We start from the raw sequence: 19,778 nt of genomic DNA, 5'->3' as shown, positions 1-19,778 counted from the left end.
ATTCAGCAAATCGTGCTTCTTAACATCAACCTGTTCAAGCATATCAGCTTGATTTATGTTGTCCTGTCAGACAACAAAGTCCCTCTCAGTATTGAATATTGAAGCAAAGTATTCATTAATGGACCACCCCTACCTCCTCCAACTCCTGGCACAAGTTCCCTCGACTATCCCTGATAGTCCAAGCTCACCTGGAAAAAAACTTGAAATCTGCATCCGGTTCTGGACAGGTCCCAACAGCAATAATCTAAAGGGGCTTAAAGAACTGTTCATTGGTGGCAAGGATGTTCCTCATTCCTCCCAAAATCCCCACCCCATAAAACCACACCACCCTCCTAACACTTTGAAAATTCAAAACTATCTTGGAGCCTTTGGGATCCTGAGTTGCCAACCAAGACTGTAATTTCAAAATCTCACCCACACGAATCTCAAACCAGAGACCTTCGGAAATCTCAGCCCTGAGATTTCAGTCTTAAAAAGCAATGTCAAAGTTATAAATGATGGCAAATAAACAAAATAATTTACAGCATTATGTCAAAAAAGACACATAAAGAAGATAACCACATATTCCATGACAGTGGGACAATGTGCAGGAATAAATTACACAAAAAGCCATTTGGGACTCATAATCAGCATCGACAAAAGTACTATAATATGGGTATTATAGGAGGGAAATGAATGCTTTAGAAATAGTATAGAAACAGTTTACAACGATGGCTTGAGGGATGTGGAACTTCAGTCTTCAGGAGAGACTGGCCCTGCCTCCTTGCAATGAAGAAGGCTACGAGGAAATTCAACAGAGGTTTTCAAAATCATGAGCAGGCTGGAAAAAGTAGATCAGGCGAAACTGTTCTCGCTGGTAAATGGAACCAGAGAACAAGAATGCATAGATTTATCATGATCTGCAAAAGAAGCAAGAGCGGAGAAAAGAAAATCTTTTTCACTCAGTAAGTAGTTAGGGTATGGGAAGCAAATGCATTGGATGATTCTTTTGAATAAAAGTAACGTGCGGGAAATGGGGAAACAGGAGGTAACTGGTACTAGGTAATGGTGCTGATTTAACAAGGCAGTGGAGATGCAACAGGCTGAATGGCCTCCTTCTATGCCATAATACTTCTGTAATTCTGTGATGTTGAGGAGTTTTCAGAAAGATTTTTGTCAGCTTGCATCCTATTTTACAGGATGAACAAAATAGTAGCAGATAATTTCTTAAAAAAAAATTACAGCTTACTTGCTGTTTTAGACTCAACCTACTCAACGTTTGTGAAGACAAGGACTGCAGATGCTGGAAACCAGAGTCTAGATTAGAGTGCTGCTGAAAAAGCACAGCAGGTCAGGCAGCATCCATCTACTCAACTTTTGCACTGTGGTTGAAATAAAAAGCCACTACCTTTATCAAATGCATTTCAATTAAGAGTCCAAAACCCTGGGACTTCAATTAAATGTTGGTCATCCATTGGATCTGCATTTAAAACGACATATAACATGACTGGGAGATTTTACCAAATTTTGTGTTCACGTATCATCCTATTAATTAAGCTTAATCTAGCGTCACTACTGAATAAATATTGACTGGCAGCATGTCTCCCAGAGAATTGAGAAACTAATATGTTTTTCTCTGTCTGGACTGAATGCTCAGAACTACCAGATGAGTTATGCTTATGCAACTGTAGTAAGCTGCTCCAAAATAAAACTAAACAAAACCGGTTCTGCCAATTACTTTTGAAAGGCCTGAACCGTCCTAACTTAAAAAAAACTTTTCTGTTGATCTCTTTGTCCCTCGCTCTCCTTTGGTGATATAACGTCTCACAGACCCTCACCTCCCACACTCAAGTTTGAAAGTGAGTATTCCTGGCTCGGCTCCACAGAGGAACCATTTGGTTTTTGATTCGCTGGGAGTGAGGAGCTGCCTATCACTGCTCATTCGGCAAGTCAGCAATGAAACTACATTGAGCATTATAGAAACTTACCCAGACTCAAAAATGTGCATTATCTTCTACTAGTGTTATTAGTCATGTACAATAAACATCCTGCCCACTGTGTCAAGCTTAGACGCAGCAATCATCACCAATTGTCTATTGAAACAGATATTGCCAGATCAGCCATAGAATAATCTCTGTAATAGTTAGGACACATTTCGTTCACTGGTGTAGGCCATAGTGATTAATACACAAAACTAGTCTGCATCATTGAGCATATAGTTGTGGGCTTTACCTCCAACAGGATGTTTTTATTTGTTATCATGTTATCCTTCATATCATTGAGGTGGATAATGTGATTTTAAAAGATACAATAGACATTTATCACCAGTGGCTATTTTATACAAATGTTACATTCACAGACACATTAAGAACCTGGGCTAGTGTTAGGTTATTCAGTTACATCAAGCAACATACTTCAAGTTGGGATGAAATCTGAGATCATTACACTCTCAGGTTACATGCTATGATACAGTGAAATGATATCATGATATCAAATCATTGTTTTTTAAAGTCATGCCAACACACTATGTCTCTTAAAGAAATATACTGAAATACTGACAGACAACAGCCCCCATTTTCCAAAAATTAAAAGTTAACCCAAATAGGTATAAAATATTGTACATACACACACGTTGCACGTTTATTAATTATGCATTGGCTGAAACAGTTTAAAAGATTAACAATTCAAATGCCCATGTAATGTTTTGAAGATTTCTCAACTTAGTGATCATATACCCGTCTGGACAGGTATGCATGAAACTCTGCAGCACTGGTTTGGCAACTTGGTTGCCTTCCAATTGATTGCTGTCACTTGACAGCATCATTCAATCATCATCATCATGCCATGTTTCTTCATTGTAGTGGGTATCATGTTCATTTCACATGCACAAATTCCCTGGGTTGAAACATCAAAGGGGTCTTGCAGCACTGTGCTATGTCCCTGCCTCTGAGAAATGAGGCCTAGTTTCAGCTCCTACTACTTCTAGAGGTGTGTCATAACACTCTTTTGCCAGATCGATTAGAACATATTTCATTCATCATCATCGCAGGTTTCGTCCTCATTCTCCATGCATGATTAGTGTGCTATATATATATCTGAGCTGGCTTCATCTCCTTTACAATTTAATACAAGGCCCCCTTAGATCCACTGCCTTGTGCATAACCGTGGTAGTCTTACACTTGCTCATTCATTATGCATCTCTTTAATTCTCCTTTGCATTTGAAGAAGAATGTCCTGTGCCTCAGAATGGTTAGACAATTGGTTGCTGGGCAAGGTCATCTGCATTTACCTTCTCAACATAAAGGATTACTGTTCCCAGCACAACTTATCTACTGGTTGAGAGTGTGTTGCTGGAAAAACACAGCAAGTCAGGCAGCATCCGAGGAGCAGGAAAATCGACGATTCGGGCCGGAGCCCTTCTTCAAGAATGTGGCCATTCTTGAAGAAGGGCTCCGGACCTGAAACCTTGATCCTCCCGCTCCTCGGATGCTGCCTGACCTGCTGTATTCTCAACTTGATCTCCAGCAACTGCAGATCTCACTGTCTCCTTTGTCTACTGGTATTGTGTTAAAATCTCTAATGCACTGTAAATATCCTGCTTTGTTGTTTGGTATTGAATTGTCATTGAGTTGATTGTATGTATTGTCTGCTCTGCTGCACTGTTTGAGTGTGGATAGTAAGTAATGATGTGATATCCATCACTTGTTGTGATATTTTCTGCCAGTGATTTGTAGTTTGTTGTCAGACATCATCGTTACCAGGACATAAAATGAACAGGACTTGTTGTGCTGGCAATGGCTGCACTTGTTCTGTTGCTAAGTCAACAAACAATGGGGACTTTGGAGAAGCAAGTGGGGATGGCACGGGGGCTCAGTGGTTAGTACTGCTGCCTCACAGCACCAAGGACCCGGGTTCTATTCCAGCCTCGGGTTACTGTCTGTGTGGAGTTTGCACATTCTCTCCGGTGCTCTGGTTTCTGCCCACAATCCAAAGATGTGAGGGTTAAGTGAATCCCAACCATAACCATAGTGTTCAGGGATGTGTAGGTTAGGTGCATTAGTTATGGGTAAATATCAGATAATATGATTGGGGAATTGGTCTGGGTGGATTACTCTTTGGAGGGTCAGTGTGGACCTGTTGGGCTGAAGGACCAGTGATTCTATGATGCCATGACAAGGAAGTAATTTTCCACAAGCACTGTGAATAAGTCTGTTGCTACTTTTATCTAAGGAGTGGATGCAAAATTGTGTGGCTGTGGATGCTCCCTCTGCTTCCAGTGTTATTACATTTGGTATGATCGTATATATTCATTAGCTATCCTGATTCATCCTGGCTTCACAGTTCTTGTGCATTTATAGTCATAGAAATATATAGCATGGTTTAACTCATCCATGTCAACCACATATCCTCAATGAATCTAGTACCATTTGCCAGCACTTGGCCCATATCCCTCTCCACCCTTTCTTTCATATACACATGCAGGTGCCTTTTAACATTTTGTAATTATACCAGTCTGCACAACTTCCTCTGGCAGCTCATTCCACACATGCACCACTATTTGCATGAAAAAGTTAACAATTAGATTCCCTTTAAATCTTTCCCGTCTCACCTTAAACCTATACCCTCTAGACTTGGACTTCCCCACCCTGTGGAAAAGACCTTGACTATTTACCATATTCACAATACCATTGTTTCCTGGTAAAATATGCACATGACATATTGGCGAATTACTTTTGGCATTAGAACTTGTTTGTTCTGGTAAATAACTTGTTACGATAAACCAAGTTTGTCTGTGTACAACAAAAATGAAAAAAAGCTCCTCAGGAACTTAACACTGTCTGACTATCTCTGGATGATGAACAACTACAAGTCTTGTAGTCAGTCATTTTCAGCCGTTGCTGATTGTACTTGCTCACACTGGCTCTGTACTGTGGACTGTCATGTACTGAGATACATAACTTGCAGTAATGTATCATGATAGTAATATTTTGGTACTAGCTGTTGCATCACTTTTAGTTTTTAATGTATATAGATCTAAATCTTCAGGACATATGATGGTAACAATTCCAAAAACATCCTATCATCTTACACCATTGATGTGGTGAGTGAAGTTAATATAGAAAGCTTGGTCATCTTGTGGAATTTGCCTTTTGTTTGGTTGATTCTGAAATTCATTGATGGTTTTCTGAATAAATCATTTTGGATTTAAAACATCAACTTTATTCTCTCTCCACAGATGCTGCCATAGGTCTGTTGTTACTTGTGAATGTTGAATTTCTCCAGGATTTTCTGTGTTTCTTTCAATTGTTCCAGTATTTTGCTTTCATTGATGTATTTGCAACTGTGTACTGTCTCAACACTTTCCTTGCTACTGGTTTTGCGATGTTGTCCCATCTTATTCATTCCAAGTGTTTTGTACTAATGTCTGACTTTGTCTTTGGAACCAGATTTCTTGCACATATCTGTCTAATGTCCCTTGTGCCACATGCTTTTCATATCTGAAGAAAAACTAGAGTAGGGTAGGGCATTTGGGTAGGTGTGACAAATGGCATCTGTTACCTTTTCTTTCTTGAGGTATATTTTGCTGACTGCTGAAATAGTGTTGGCAGTACTCAAATGTCATTGACTTGCTGATGGTTCTTACCTTGAATCCATCCTCAAGCAAAATGTTAATGAAGGCATCAATTGGCAGGAAAGTGATGACTTTAACTCCTTTTCAGAAAAGTAATTTGAGCTAAGATGGAATCTGATATCTTTCTCCCTCCAGTCACATGCTATGAAACAGTGATGATATCATGACTATGTTTAAACTTTACTAATATACCGCATCTCTTAAACCTACTCTGATATATTGGTTGATGGGCATGGCACAAGGTACCTGTACTTCCTCATCGCAACAAAGATGTTACAAACATGAAATTATCATGACCGTCACTTTTCCTAGAAAATCACAATATTTTTAAAGCGAACTTCCATATTTATATGAATGCGTTTTAATTTAGTTATCATCATTGAATTAACCACCTTTCAAAGCTTGTGAAATATTTAAAAACTTTAGACTTTGTCAAAGGCATTCAATGTAGTAATTCAAAGTACATTGCAATGGGTTGATTACAAATTTAAAACATAATTTAACGATGAATGCTTAAGTATTTCTAGATGCTGAAAATACTCACTGTGGAGGCTATGTGAAATATTGATGACTCTCTCTTCAGTAAATCCATTCAGCGGTGTCAGCTTGGCACATTTCAGTTCAGCATGAGTAGACATTTCTTCAGCTATTATCCAGCAGACCAGCTCCTCATCATAAATAAAATCCAGTGCAATGATTCCATTAGCAGTGACAGAATTCTGACCAGGAATACTTGATCCATTCAGACTGGTCACCACAATACTTTTAACATTGGCAATCAAAAGTACAGGTTGTCGAGCAAAGGTTTCTGGAAAAGATTAAATTAAGAATGAATTTCATTAAAAAAAACTTCTTCATAATGACCTTAAAAATACAAAATATTGATTAACCCAGAACTTGAAAATATATATTCATTTGCAGCACAAAATGGGAATTATTTAATTTATTGCGATAATCTGACTTAAAATGGTGCATTTTAAACATTTACTTTATGACAAAATAAATGCACATTGGATACCAACCAAGTTATCAATGAAAACTGTATAGATATAGTCCTTAATTTTGCTCAACATCTTTTAAAAAAGGGATCAAATTCCCTGTCAGCAGCAAGACAGCCCTCCTTGTTACTAGATTTTCAAAGGGGAGAAGAGCAGAATACAATTATCCAACTGCTTCTCTCCAAGGCTCCCTCATGGAGACATTAAGTCAATGTCTTCAGATAGCCTATGATAAAAGTCAGAAAGTGTGGCACTGGAAAAGCACAATAGGAACGTTGACTCTCCTGCTCCTCGGATGCTGCCTGACTTGCTGTGCTTTTCCAGCACCACTGTTTGCCTCTGATCTCCAGCATCTGCAGTTCTCACTTTTTTCCCTGTCAATGATAAATGTTCAGAATATTTAGATGTGAGGCTGGGAATTGTGAGACCCCTACTTGAATTTCCACTGCTAGCCTGAAACTTCTTGCAGTGTAACTTATTATCAGCGAAAGGGAAAGCTCCAGGGAATTCCAAATGTGTGCTCTTGAAATGTGCCCAAGGTGTCGAGCATTCAAAAATAAAGTACTTGTTTTAAAAGAATAAAATATTAATTGTTTGTTTAAATTAAGAAATCATAATATTGTTTTGATATTCCACATCAAAAATTATCAGCTCAGTGACTCCAAATATCATGGTATCAATTGAGTTTCAACAACAAAGGATCAATTAACCTGTCACTGCTCAACGGCAAAGATATCAGTCATGGGAAAAAGAAAACTTGACAACATTGCCAAATTCCACTGAAATTAGATTTTCTCTTGGACAATCACACAGGCATTGGGCCATACCCAGGCACAGAATGCAGGTGGAGGCGTCCGAGTATGGTGAGACAATCCACTGAACCAAATTCCAAATGTGATCATTTAGCCTAACATGGGTCTGGAGCCCTTCAATACTGACAACCTCCATGAATCAGACAGGCAGATAAGCTCATTAAGATGCTGAAAGGAGGCTGACTGCACAATGTACTGTCCAGTCTCAGGCTATGCCATTACTTCAGGCAAAAGAACAGATGACTGCTTTGTAAAGGGTAACCTTGTCGAATGATTGTCCCCACTCCCACCTCCCGTCAGTGATTGTTTTCCCTGCATAATAAAATTAGGTCCAGGAATTTTCTGAAGAAGTTTCAAAGAAAATTGATGAAGGAAGAGCACTGGACGTTGTTTGTGTGGACATCAGTAAGACGTTTGACAAGGTTTCACATGGTAGACTAGTTAGCAAAGTTAGATTACATGGAATCTAAGGAGAGCTACCCATTTGGATGCAAAATTGACTTGAAGATAGGAGACTAAGGATGCTGGTGGAGGGTTGTTTATTGGACCGGAGGCCTGTGACCAGCAGTGTGCCACAAGGATCAGTGCTGGGTCCACTGCTTTTTGTTCTTTAAATAAATGATTTCAATATGAACATAGGAGGGATAGTTAGTAAGTTTGCAGATGACACCAAAATTGGTAGTGTAGTTGACAGTGAAGAAGGTTATCCCAAAGTATGACAGGACCTTGATCTGATGCGATGATGGGCCAAAGAGTGACAAATGGAGTTTAAGTTTGATAAATATGAAGTGTTAATTTTGGTCAGGTAAATCAGGGTGAGATTTATTTACTTAATGATAGGGTCTGGGGAGTGTTTCTGAACAGAGAGACCTTGGAATGCAGGTTCATAGTTCCTGGAAATGGAGTCACAGGTAGACAAGGTAGTGAAGAAGGCATTGGTGCACTAGGCTTTATTGGCTAGTACATTGAGTATAGCAGTGGGATGTCATGTATATGACATTGGTTAGGCTACATTTGGAATATTGCATTCAGTTCTGGTATCCTGCGATAGGAAAGATGTTTGAAATTTGAAAGTATTCAGAAAAGATTTACAATGATGTTGCTGGGGTTTGAGCTGTAAGCAGAAGCAGAATAGGCTGGGGTTATTTTTCCTAGAGCTTCAGAGGCTGGGGGTTGGGGGGGGGGGGGGTGGAGGGTAACCTTATAGAGGTGGGAAGGCAAAGATTTAAAAGAGACCTAAGGGGCAAAGCTGTCACATTGAAGGTGGTGCATGTATAGAATGAGCTGTCAGAGGAAGTGGTGGAGACTGGTACAACATTTAAAAGGCATCTGAAAGGACATGTGGCTGAGAAGGGTTTAGAGGGATATTGGCCAAGTGCTGCAAATGCAACTCGATTAATTTAGGAAATCTGGTCTGCATGGATGAGTTGGATTGAAGGATCTGTTTCCATGATGTACAACTCTATAACTCTAAACAGTTCCGGCTCCTGTTTCTCTCCTGTCACAACTTAACTGGGAACAATGTACTGATAATCATGCTCTCTTCCTTTCACAAAGCATGTAAATGCACAAGAAACCAAATTAGACCAACATGATACTGATGTGCCTGAATGACTCCTACCCAGGATAAAAGCAAACCACACCAAGCTATTTCTGTAAAAGTAAAAATGAACTCTATTTCCTGTAGCACTTAAGCAAGAACGATGAAACAAAAGATTTCTTAAAAGTCCAAATATCCACTCATGCATATTGTCACTAAATTACAATTCACACAGACAAAAGAGAAAAAAATAGAACATTACAGTGCAGTACAGGCCCTCAGTGTTGCGCCATCCTGTGAAACAAATCTGAAGTCCATCTAACCTACACTATTCCATTCTCATCCATATGCCTATCCAATGATCTTTTAAATGCCTGTAAAGTTGGTGAATCTGCTACTGTTGCAGGCAGTGCATTCCATGCCCCTACCACTCTCTGAATAAAGAAATTACCTCTGACATCTGCCTAATATTTAACATTCTTCAACTTGGAGTTATGCCACCTTGAGCTAGCCATCACCATCCTTGGAAAATGGCTCTCACTGTCCACTCGATCTAATCCTTTGATTATCTGATAGGCCTCAATTAAGTCACTTCTTAGTTTTCTTCTCTCTAATGACAACGGCCTCAAGTCCCTCAAACTTTCCTCGTAAGACTTTGCCTCCATTCCAGGCAACATCTTCTTAAATCTCCTCTGAACCCTTTTTAAAGCTTCCACATCCTTCCTAAAATGCAGTGACCCGAACTGCAAGCAACGTTCCAAGTGCGGCTGCAGCAGAATTTTGTACAGCTGCAGCATGATCTGATGGTTGTGAAACTTGATCCCTCTTCTAATAAAAGCTAACACACTGTATGCCTTCTTCACAGCCCTATCAACCTGAGTGGCAAACTTGAGGGATCTATGTACATGGACACCAAGATCTTTCTATTCATCGACACTACCGAGAATCTTACCATTCCCCCGGTACTCTGCATTTTTGTTACTCCTTCCAAGTGAATCACCTCACACTTTTCTGCATTAAACTCCATTTGCCACCTCTCAGCCCAGCTCTGCAGCTTATATATGTACCACTGTAACCTACAACATCCTTCGTCACTATTTACAATTGTAGTGACCTTAATGTTGTCCTCAAATTTATGAACCCATCCTTCTATGCCCTTATCCAGGCCATTTATAAAAAATGCCAAACAACAGTGAAGCCAAAACAGATCCTTGTGGTACACCACTCATAACTGAACTCCAGGATGAACATTTCCCATCAGCCACCACCCTCTGTCTTCTTTCAGCTAGCCAATTTCTGATCCAGACTGCTAAAATGCCCTCAATCCCATGCCTTTGTATTTTGTGCACCAGCCTACCATGGGGAACCTTATCAAATGCCTTACTGAAATTCATACACACCACATCAACAATTTTACCCTCATCCACCTGTTTGGTCACTTTCTCAAAGAAGTCAAAAAGGTTTGAGAGGCACAACTTACATTTCGCAAAACCGCGCTGACTATCCCTAATTAACTTATTCCTATTGAGATGATTATACATTCTCTCTCTCTCTCTCTTATAACCTTTTCCAACACTTCACCCACAACTGAAATAAGGCTCACTGGTCTGTAATTACCTAGGTTGTCTCTACTTCCCTTCTTGAACAAGGGAACAGCATTAGCTATCCTTCAGTCTTCTGGTACTATTCCTATAGACAATGAAAACATAAAGATCAAAGTCAAAGGCTTGGCAATCCCCTCCCTGGCTTCCCAGAGAATCCTAGGATAAATTCCATCTGGCCCAAAGGATTTATCTATTTTCACACTTTGCAGAATTTCTAATACCTTCTCCTTGTGAATCTTAATCCCACCTAAACTAATAGCCTGCTTCTCAGTGTTCTCCTCAACAACATTGTCTTTTTCCATTGTGAACACTGATGAAAAGTATTCATTTAGCACTTCCCCTATCTTTTCTGACTCCACGCTCAACTTCCCACTACTGCCTTGATTGGCCCTAATCTTACTCTCATAATTCTTTTATCCTTTATATACCAATAGAAAGCTCTAGGATTTGCCCTGATCCTATCCGCCAACAACTTCTCATGTCTCCTCCTCACTTGTCTTAGCTCTCCCTTCAGGTGTTTCCTGGCTACCTTGTAACTCTCAATCATCTTAGCTAAGCCTTCACTTCTCATTCTAACATAAGCCTTCTTCCTCCTCTTGACAAGAGAGGACATCTAACACATTAACTCTGTTCGGAAAATAATACAGACAGGTTGTGAAGACCACAAGATAGAAATTTCATTTATTTCTCAGAGTCCTTTTGATTTTGCAATGATGAGATGTTGTTGTCTGTGTGTGTAGTGGACAGCGAAGAGGGTTATCTCCGATTACAACAGGATCTGGATCAGATGGGCCAATGGGCTGTGAAGTGCCAGATGGAGTTTAATTCAGATAAATGCGAGGTGCTGCATTTTGGGAAAGCAAATCTTAGCAGGACTTATACTCTGAATGGTAAGGTCCTAGAATGTTGCTGAACAAAGAGACCTTGGAGTGCAGGTTCATAGCTCCTTGAAAGTGAAGTCGCAGGTAGGTAGGATAGTGAAGAAGGTGTTTGGTATGCTTTCTTTTATTGGTCAGAGTATTGAGTACAGGAGTTGGGAGGTCATGTTACAGCTGTACAGGACATTGGTTAGGCCACTGTTGGAATATTGTGTGCAATTCTGGTCTCCTTCCTATCGGAAAGATGTTGTGAAACTTGAAAAGGTTCAGAAAAGATTTACAAGGATGTTGCCAGGGCTGGAGGATCTGAGCTACAGGGAGAGGCTGAACAGGCTGAGGCTGTTTTCCCTGGAGTGTCGCAGGCTGAGGAGTGACCTTATAGAGGTTTACAAAACTATGAGGGGCATGGATAGGATAAATAGGCAAAGTCTTTTCCCTGGAGTCGGGGAGTCCAGAACAAGAGGGCATAGGTTTAGGGTGAGAGGCAAAAGATATAAAAGAGACCTAAGGGGCAACTGTTTCACACAGAGGGTGGTATGTGTATGGAATGAGCTGCCAAAGGATGTGATGGAGGCTGGTACAATTGCAACATTTAAGAGGCATTTGAATGGGTATATGTACAGGACGGGTTTGGAGGGATATGGGCCGGGTGCTGGCAGGTGGCACTAGATTGGGTTGGGATATCTGGTCGGCATGGATAGGTTGGACCGAAGGGTCGGTTTCCATGCTGTACATCTCTATGACTCTATGATAGTCACCTTTGGATTTTGAATTGTTCCAGTGAACTCGGATCTTTTGTGATTTTTTTTCTCCCTTCTAAGCTCTCCGGAATCCGTCTCTGGCTCCACATGAAGGCTGAGACAGAGAGAATTTGCCTGCAGGCTGATTGTTTTCACCCTCTCTGCTCATCCCTAGTAGCATTTATCACTCTGCAGCTCAACCAGAGAGCTGTTGTCAGGCAGAATTTCTTGAACGCAAAAAGTTTTTGACATGATTTATTCTCAACATCTCCTTGTTGAACTTCCAAAAATCATTATTTTAATGCACAGCTCAACAATATGTAACGTGTGCTTTTCAAGTTGCAAAGCTCTTAGTATTTAGTTGCTTGTTAAACGATTCCAACGAGCATTTCCATGCATAGTACAGAATAAGGATAAATTTTAAAAGTGAGCGCTCTCTGATGCACCAGTGCAGAGAAAATTCAGCCCAGTAGACACTAATGGTCTTTGTTTTGAAAAGTTCTTTGCATCACCTCTGAATTGTATAAAAATATTGACCACAACTGCTTTCAGAACTCTAGTTTCACATAGCTACAAGTAATTGATATATGGTTTAAAATCGAACAATGTGATGGTCATTAAACAAACAAATCGAATTCAGCTGGAATTGTTGCGATGTTTACTCTTTCAACAATGAAAACAGAATATGCTGGAGAAGCTTGGAAAGAGAAACAAAGTTAACTTCTATTCGAATATGACACTTCTTAAGAACTCAACAACTTCAGAGATTCTCCAGCATTTTCACTTTTTATTTCCATATTTTCTATTCCCTATTTCAACCTTGTGCATAGTTGGATGCAATTTAACGAGAAGGATTCTTTTGGCCTTTGCAGTTTGAGTTGAGAAGACAGAGATAAACACCAAAGTTTGTGCTCATGTGGAGATTTTCATGGATCGAGAATTTATGATCTTTCATGCACATTTGTGATGCTGGGTCTCATTATGCTTAGGAAACATTAAAGATGAATACACCTTTTGTTTATGCTGAGCCATCATGTACCCCCCAAGGGATCCTATAACATCCATTTCTTTTATCAAGGGAATTGTTAGCTTTGCTACTGGCATCATGAAATATGTGGTGCATCTTTTATATTTTGTTTTATTGCAGAAACAATTGGTAGAGATATATTTTCTTCAAACTACAACTGGCAAAGCTTGATTTGTTAACACATTTGCTTAGCTGATGGTTACATGTTAAATAGCTTAACAAATCACTTGAACAACTTGAACAAAGACAAGTTAGATTCAGTTGGCTGCCTTGACAAAGTTGTATTTCTCTGAAATGACCACTCCTAAGGCTTTGTGGTACTTTCCACCTCTACTGTATGATATTGGAAGTGGGTTGTTTGAGGGTGTTTGTTGCCACTAATCCTCCTTTGTCTTTGCTTTATTTTGTATCTAGGGTTGGAGATAGAGGATAGAGCACCTTAGAGGATGAACAGAAGAGGCACTGTTCTTAAATATCACAAAGATTTACTACAGGATGGCATTATGTATTGCTACAGTTGGTTAGCTATATCTACTAGGACCTGAGAAAGCTGTTACAGAAATTATTGATTCCTCTGAAAGCTAAATTTCTCCTCTCCAATCACAGACTGTGACAGACATCAGTAGAATTGGTGAAGCCAATGAAACACCATGAATATTAGTCCCATCAGAAACTTTATGCAACTTCTTCCCTTTTTGGTATTTGCACCATTTGTTATAAAGTTATTCCCTTTTCCCTTATGGATCCTTGCTTCACTTCCTGGAGCCTTCAGTTCCAACTTGCAGATCGTCCTTCACTAAAGCATCTGCATTTTCTAAGTTTGGTTGGATTACCACGCTTTTGCTCATGTGGTCTTTACTAATTTCTGAATGAAGATATATCTTTGGAGGGTGAGGTTTGACTTATTGCATTGTCTCTCAATGTTGGTAGATATTTTCCAGCTATTTAATGGCAGTCTGTGTCTTCTTCAAATTATATTGCTTGTAAAAAGGTAAATTCCCTTGCTGTTATTTCTCTTTTCTTCTTGATCTTTGCACTATGTGGTAGGTTTAAATCCACACGACTGTAATCATGTGACATTTTATGACTATTCCTGGCACCTTATGATAGTTGCCACCTCTACTGGATAGTGGTAGTGGGAAGGAGTTATTTAGAGTGTACATTGCCACCAATGTCCATTGCTTTATCTTGGGTTTATGTAGTCATTCATTGGACAGAATAAATCAGTACAGACTATCTATAGAAAGAAAGCATCGTTCTTAGATAGCAAGGTAATCTATTGCATGATAAAAATAAATGCACATATATTTGGCCAAGAATACCTAGCAGATTCTAAGGGAGCTTGCACAGTTGGATCTTCTCAATCTAAAAATATGAACAGAATGCTTTGCCTCCACTTACAAACTGTGTGACACATAATGTTCGTGTTACAATGATTTCACACTTTTTCCTTAACTCCTTCAGAAATTTTACCTTCCACATCAGATAATAAAATGAAAATAGAGACAAATCTTATGGTGTGCCACACCCAACAAAAGCTTATAATTATATGACAACCTTAACATAAAAAAAGTCTTTAACAAGAATGTAATGATAGAATATAACATGGAACAGCCAAAGAGTTAGAATCCTGGAGGAACAAAGCTTCGTCAAGGAGGTGGTTTTAATGAACACCTGAAAGAGAGGTGGAGAGAGTTTAGGAAGGAATTTAAAAGTTTAGGACTTTGGGATAAAGACACAGGATAAAGACAATGCTTTTGTAAAGAGGCAAATTCCCTTGCTGTTATTTCTCTTTGCACTACATGGTAGGTTTAAATCCACATGGCTGTAATCATGTGACATTTCATGACTATTCCTGGCACCTTATGACAGTTGCCATCTCTACTGGGTAGTGGTAGTGAGTTATTCTTCGGAAGGTTGGTGTGGACTTGTTGGCCGAAGGGCCTGTTTTGATACTGTAGGGAATCTAATCTAATCAGTTTAATTGTAAGGATTCAGGTACTTAAACATACTTTCTTGCTTATCTATTTGACACAATATTGATTTCAAACTGATCCTAGATTTAACTTGCCACGCTAAAACAAGAATTCTAATCATCTCAATCTATTTTCAGGCCAAGGTGAATTCAGAATGACCCAATGGAATACGGCATTTCCTGTCATTTGCAATTATGATGTTCCAAATTGTGATGATATATCTTTTTTAATCGATGCCAATGGAGAAACTAAAGTTGAGAAGCTTATCAATTTTAAATTGAAATGGGAAATGTTTTGATTAAAAGAGGTCTTATTAGACTTGTCTTTCAAACAGAAGTTTGTCAGTTATTATAAAAATAGCAGCTTGTATTTATATAAGGGACTTTACACAGAAAAACATTCCAGGATACTGCATAGGAGAGTTCGAATGCAAAATATGATGCTCAGTCACATCAGGCAATATGAAAGAAGAAAATCAAAAAGATATTTTAAAATGTATTCGTCTACAGGATGTGGGCATTGCTAGCTATACCAGCATTTATTGCCCATTCCTAATTGCTCTCAAAGAGATAGTGAGAAAGTGCCTTCCTGAACTACTGCAATCCATGGGGAATGGGCACACTTGCAGTATTGTTCAAAAGAGAATTCCAGGATCTTGATCAGTGACATTAAAGGAATAGCAAATTAGATCCAAGTCAGGATAGTAAGGGGCTTCAAGGGGAAGTTGTAGGCACTGGTAATTCTGTGCATGAGATTTTTTGTTAGATTATTTACAATGTGGAAACAGGCCTTTCAGCCCAATATGTCCACACCAACCCTCCAAAGATTAACCCAACTAAACCCATTTCCCTCTGACTAATGTACCTAACAGTTTGGGCAAATTTATTATGGCCAATTCACCTGACCTGAATATCTTTGGACCATGGGAGGAAACCGGAGCACCCAGAGGAAACCCACGCAGACATGAGGAGAATGCGCAAACTCCACACAGTCGCCCAAGGCTGGAATCAAACCTGGGACCCTGGTGCTGTGAGGCAGCAGTGCTAACCACTGAGCCACTATGCTGCTTTTGGCCTTCGAGTTGGTAGAGTTCACAGGTTTGGAAACTATTGTTTCAGGGGCCTTGGTGAGTTATTTCGGCACATCTTGAAGATGGATTCTTCTACTGCCATTGTGCACTGATGTTGGAGGAAGTGAATCTTGAAGGTTTTGCATGTGGACTGCTTTGTCCTGGATGTTGTTGGACCTGTACTCACCCAGTGATTATATTTCATCATACTCCAAAATTATATTTTGTAGATGGTAGACAGGATTCAAGTGATGAGTTTTTAAACTCGAGAATTCCTCGCCTCCAACCTGCTGATTGTAATTGCTATTTACATGGCTGGCCCAATTTAATTTCTCATCGATAGCAATGCCAAATACACTCTTCTTGGAAATGGTCATTTTTTAAATTTCATATGGCATGAATGTTACTTGTTACTTATCAGCATAAGCTTGAATATTGCCCAGGTCTTCGTGGAAATAGAAACAGACTGCTTCAGTATCGGAGAAATGTGCAAATGGTGCGATTATTATGAAATCATCAACAGACCTTGATACTCTTGACACTATAATGGAAGGCAGGTCATTGCTGAAGAATCTGGATGTTTTGGCATAGATTACATGATGATGTCCTGTTGTGATATCTTTAAAGGAGTGACTGACCAGCCACAAGAACTGCAATTGTCTTTTGTACTTGAAATGATTACATTCAGCAGAAACTTTTCCCTACATTCTCTTTTATTTGGATTATGAGTTAGTAATTTTTTTAAAATCTGGAAATCAGATACACAAACAGAAATTGCTGGAAAAACATTTGTTCTGAAGAAGGCATCACTGGACTAGAAACAATAGCTCTGCTTTCTCTGAACAGATGTTACTAGACCTGCTGGGCTTTTTTTTAAAACAGTTTCTGTTTGTGATTATGAATTGCTATAGAATCCATACAGTGTGGAAGCAGGTTCTTCAGTCCAACAAGTCCATACTGACCCTCTGCAGAGTAACCCCCTCAGACCCAATCCTAATGCTCTATATTGACCAATAAATAATGCACCTAACCTACACATCCGTGAACACAATGGGCAATTTAGCATGGTGAATTCACCTAACATGCACATCTTTGGATTGTGGGAGGAAATCAGAGCACCCAGAGGAAACCCCCACAGACATGGGGAGAATGTGCAAACACCACACAATCGCCTGAAGCTGGAGGTGAATCCAGGACCCTGGCATACTGAGGCGGCAGTGCTAACCACTGAGCCACTGTGCCTCCCCTTGATGTGTAAACGCTACCTTGATGTCAAAGTAAGTGTCCCTTACCTCACTGCTGGTCTTTTTCAACACTACCTGTCAGAGAAAGGACACACAAATCTTGGCTGGTAACAGCAATTACTGATCCTGCAGCTTTTCTTTTTAAATCCTGAACGTTGCAGCTTCTGCTGGTTCTGACTTGCTTGCTCAGAGACAGAGTACAGCACCCTCTCTTCGCCTACTCAATGTCATTTAATGTTACTCTTAGATAATCACTCCCATCTGAATATTGCAAATTTTCACTCAATCACTGTCGCTAGGAATCCTTAAATCCCCATTAAAGTTCTCTTAGATAACCGCATTAATCAAGTTGGATACAAATATGTTTGGATCTCAGTATAGCTTTACTGACCAATTTTATTCTCTATGGTTGTAGGTAAAATCAATTTAAATATACAGAACAAAATATTCATTCGGTGGGAATTTTGTGCATTAGCAGATATCAATCTGAATTGATCGGCAGAGAAAGTGCATCCTCACAATTCTGCAGAAACAATCATCTGGCATGACTATTTCTAAATGGGACAATTACACCAATGATATAATTTATATCTCCATGTTTGAATCAGTGCTCTAATGAGATTCATTGATGGATGTTGGCAGAACCATTAGGGTAGTACGATGGCTCAGTGGTTAGCACTGCTGCCTCACAGTGCCAGGGCCCCAAGTTCAATTCCAGCCTCAGGCAAATGTCTGTGTGGAATTTGCACATTCTCTCAGTGCCCGGTTTCCTCCCACAATCTAAAGATGTACAGGTTTGGTGAATTGGCTATGCTAAATTGCCCATAATGTTCAGGGATTTGTAGGTTAGGTGCATTAGTCAGGGGTAGACATAGGATAGCAGGGGTCTGAGTGAGTTACATCTTGGAAGGTCAATTTGGGCTGAAAAGTCTGTTTCCACACTGTTGGGATTCTATGATTCCAAGAACGCAAACTTAACAGCAGTGGGCAAGCTATTGGTCAGTATGTACTGCTTGATAGCTGTGATGACAGCACTTTCCTTCCCAGTGTTGATGATTGAGAATTACTTGATTTGGTGGCCATTGACAAAGTTTGATCTGTCCTGCTTTTTGTGCAGAGGATATATCTGGGTAATTGTCGTCATCGCCTGGTCAATGCTTGTGCTGTAATTGTACTGGAACATCTTGGAGAAAATTGCAGCTAATTATGGATCATAAATGTTTAACACAATTGTGGGAATGTTGTCAGGATTTATATAGCCCTTGCAGCATCCAATGTCGTCAGCAATTCCTTGAATCAAATTGGGTGAACAACTTGGTCTGGTGAGATCAAGAGGGAAAAAAGATGGATCATTCACTCAACACTTCTGGCTGAAGATGTTTAGAAGTGCTCCAGCCTTGACTTACGTGATGACGCATGAGGCTCACCCATCATTAAAAATGGAGGTATTTATGGACCCGTCCTCCTCTTGACAGTTGTCTAACAGCCACAATCCTCCATGGATGGATGAGGTAGGACTGTTCACTCAGACCTGGTCCAATTGCATAACTATGGCTATCTTATTTTGCTTCTCTTTCCTCGCAGAAGTTTGAGTGCCTTCAGTGTTGTCTCACTCCTGAGAGCAGCGGAGGCAGCATCATTCAATGTTTTAAAGGCAGAAACAGATTGATTTTCTTGTTAGTCAAGAATTAAAGTGTTTTGGGAATAGGTAGGACAGTGGACTTAAGGCCACAGTCAGATCAGTCATGATCTTCTCAAATCATGGAGTGGGTTTAAAGGAGCTGAATGGCCTTTTCCTGCTCTAAGTTCATAGTCTGTTGTTATATGTCAACAAAAGAGCAAGTAAATGAAAAGGCACACTAGAAAATGACAGAAGAAATTAATTGTTAATTTTTAACTTAGAATGTTCTATTTTATACTTTTGGGTGACATTAGACTATTTTTTCTATAATCAGAATGTTGTTCTGTTGAATTCCATTAATATTGCTTATCATGGAAAACATCTTCCAACATGATGAAATAAATCTGTTTAAAAAGATTATATTAATTGCCAGAAGTACTTTCCATTATCTTTATTGTGCTTATCCTGCCATCTAAAGACAGTGGGAGATTATGCCACCTGTTTTATGATAAATAGCTTGTTTGAGTAGATATTTGAAATTCACCTCACTTGGGAGATAAGTAAGTTAACCCAATTAGCACCAATGTGTCTCAAATTTTGAAGTGTGGGCGTATTGCTGGTCTTAGAATATTGTTGGTTCAGAGATTTACTTTCACAA

At 39.5% G+C, this 19,778-nt stretch overlaps 1 protein-coding gene across 1 annotated transcript in view; it reads right to left on the bottom strand.

Annotated features, from left to right (window-relative positions):
* Positions 1 to 19,778, bottom strand: part of LOC132817331 (low-density lipoprotein receptor-related protein 1-like) — a 1,680,787-nt gene that overhangs the window by 1,230,315 nt on the left and 430,694 nt on the right. The window contains exon 7 of the mRNA XM_060827740.1: positions 6,156 to 6,419. Within this exon, the coding sequence (XP_060683723.1) occupies positions 6,156 to 6,419 (264 nt within the window). The remainder of the gene's footprint in view (positions 1 to 6,155; positions 6,420 to 19,778) is intronic.

This window comes from Hemiscyllium ocellatum, chromosome 7 (genome assembly GCF_020745735.1).
Source record: "Hemiscyllium ocellatum isolate sHemOce1 chromosome 7, sHemOce1.pat.X.cur, whole genome shotgun sequence".
NCBI lineage: Eukaryota > Metazoa > Chordata > Chondrichthyes > Orectolobiformes > Hemiscylliidae > Hemiscyllium > Hemiscyllium ocellatum.
Note: the sequence above shows the minus strand (reverse complement) of the source record. Positions and strands in the feature narration are given on the sequence as shown.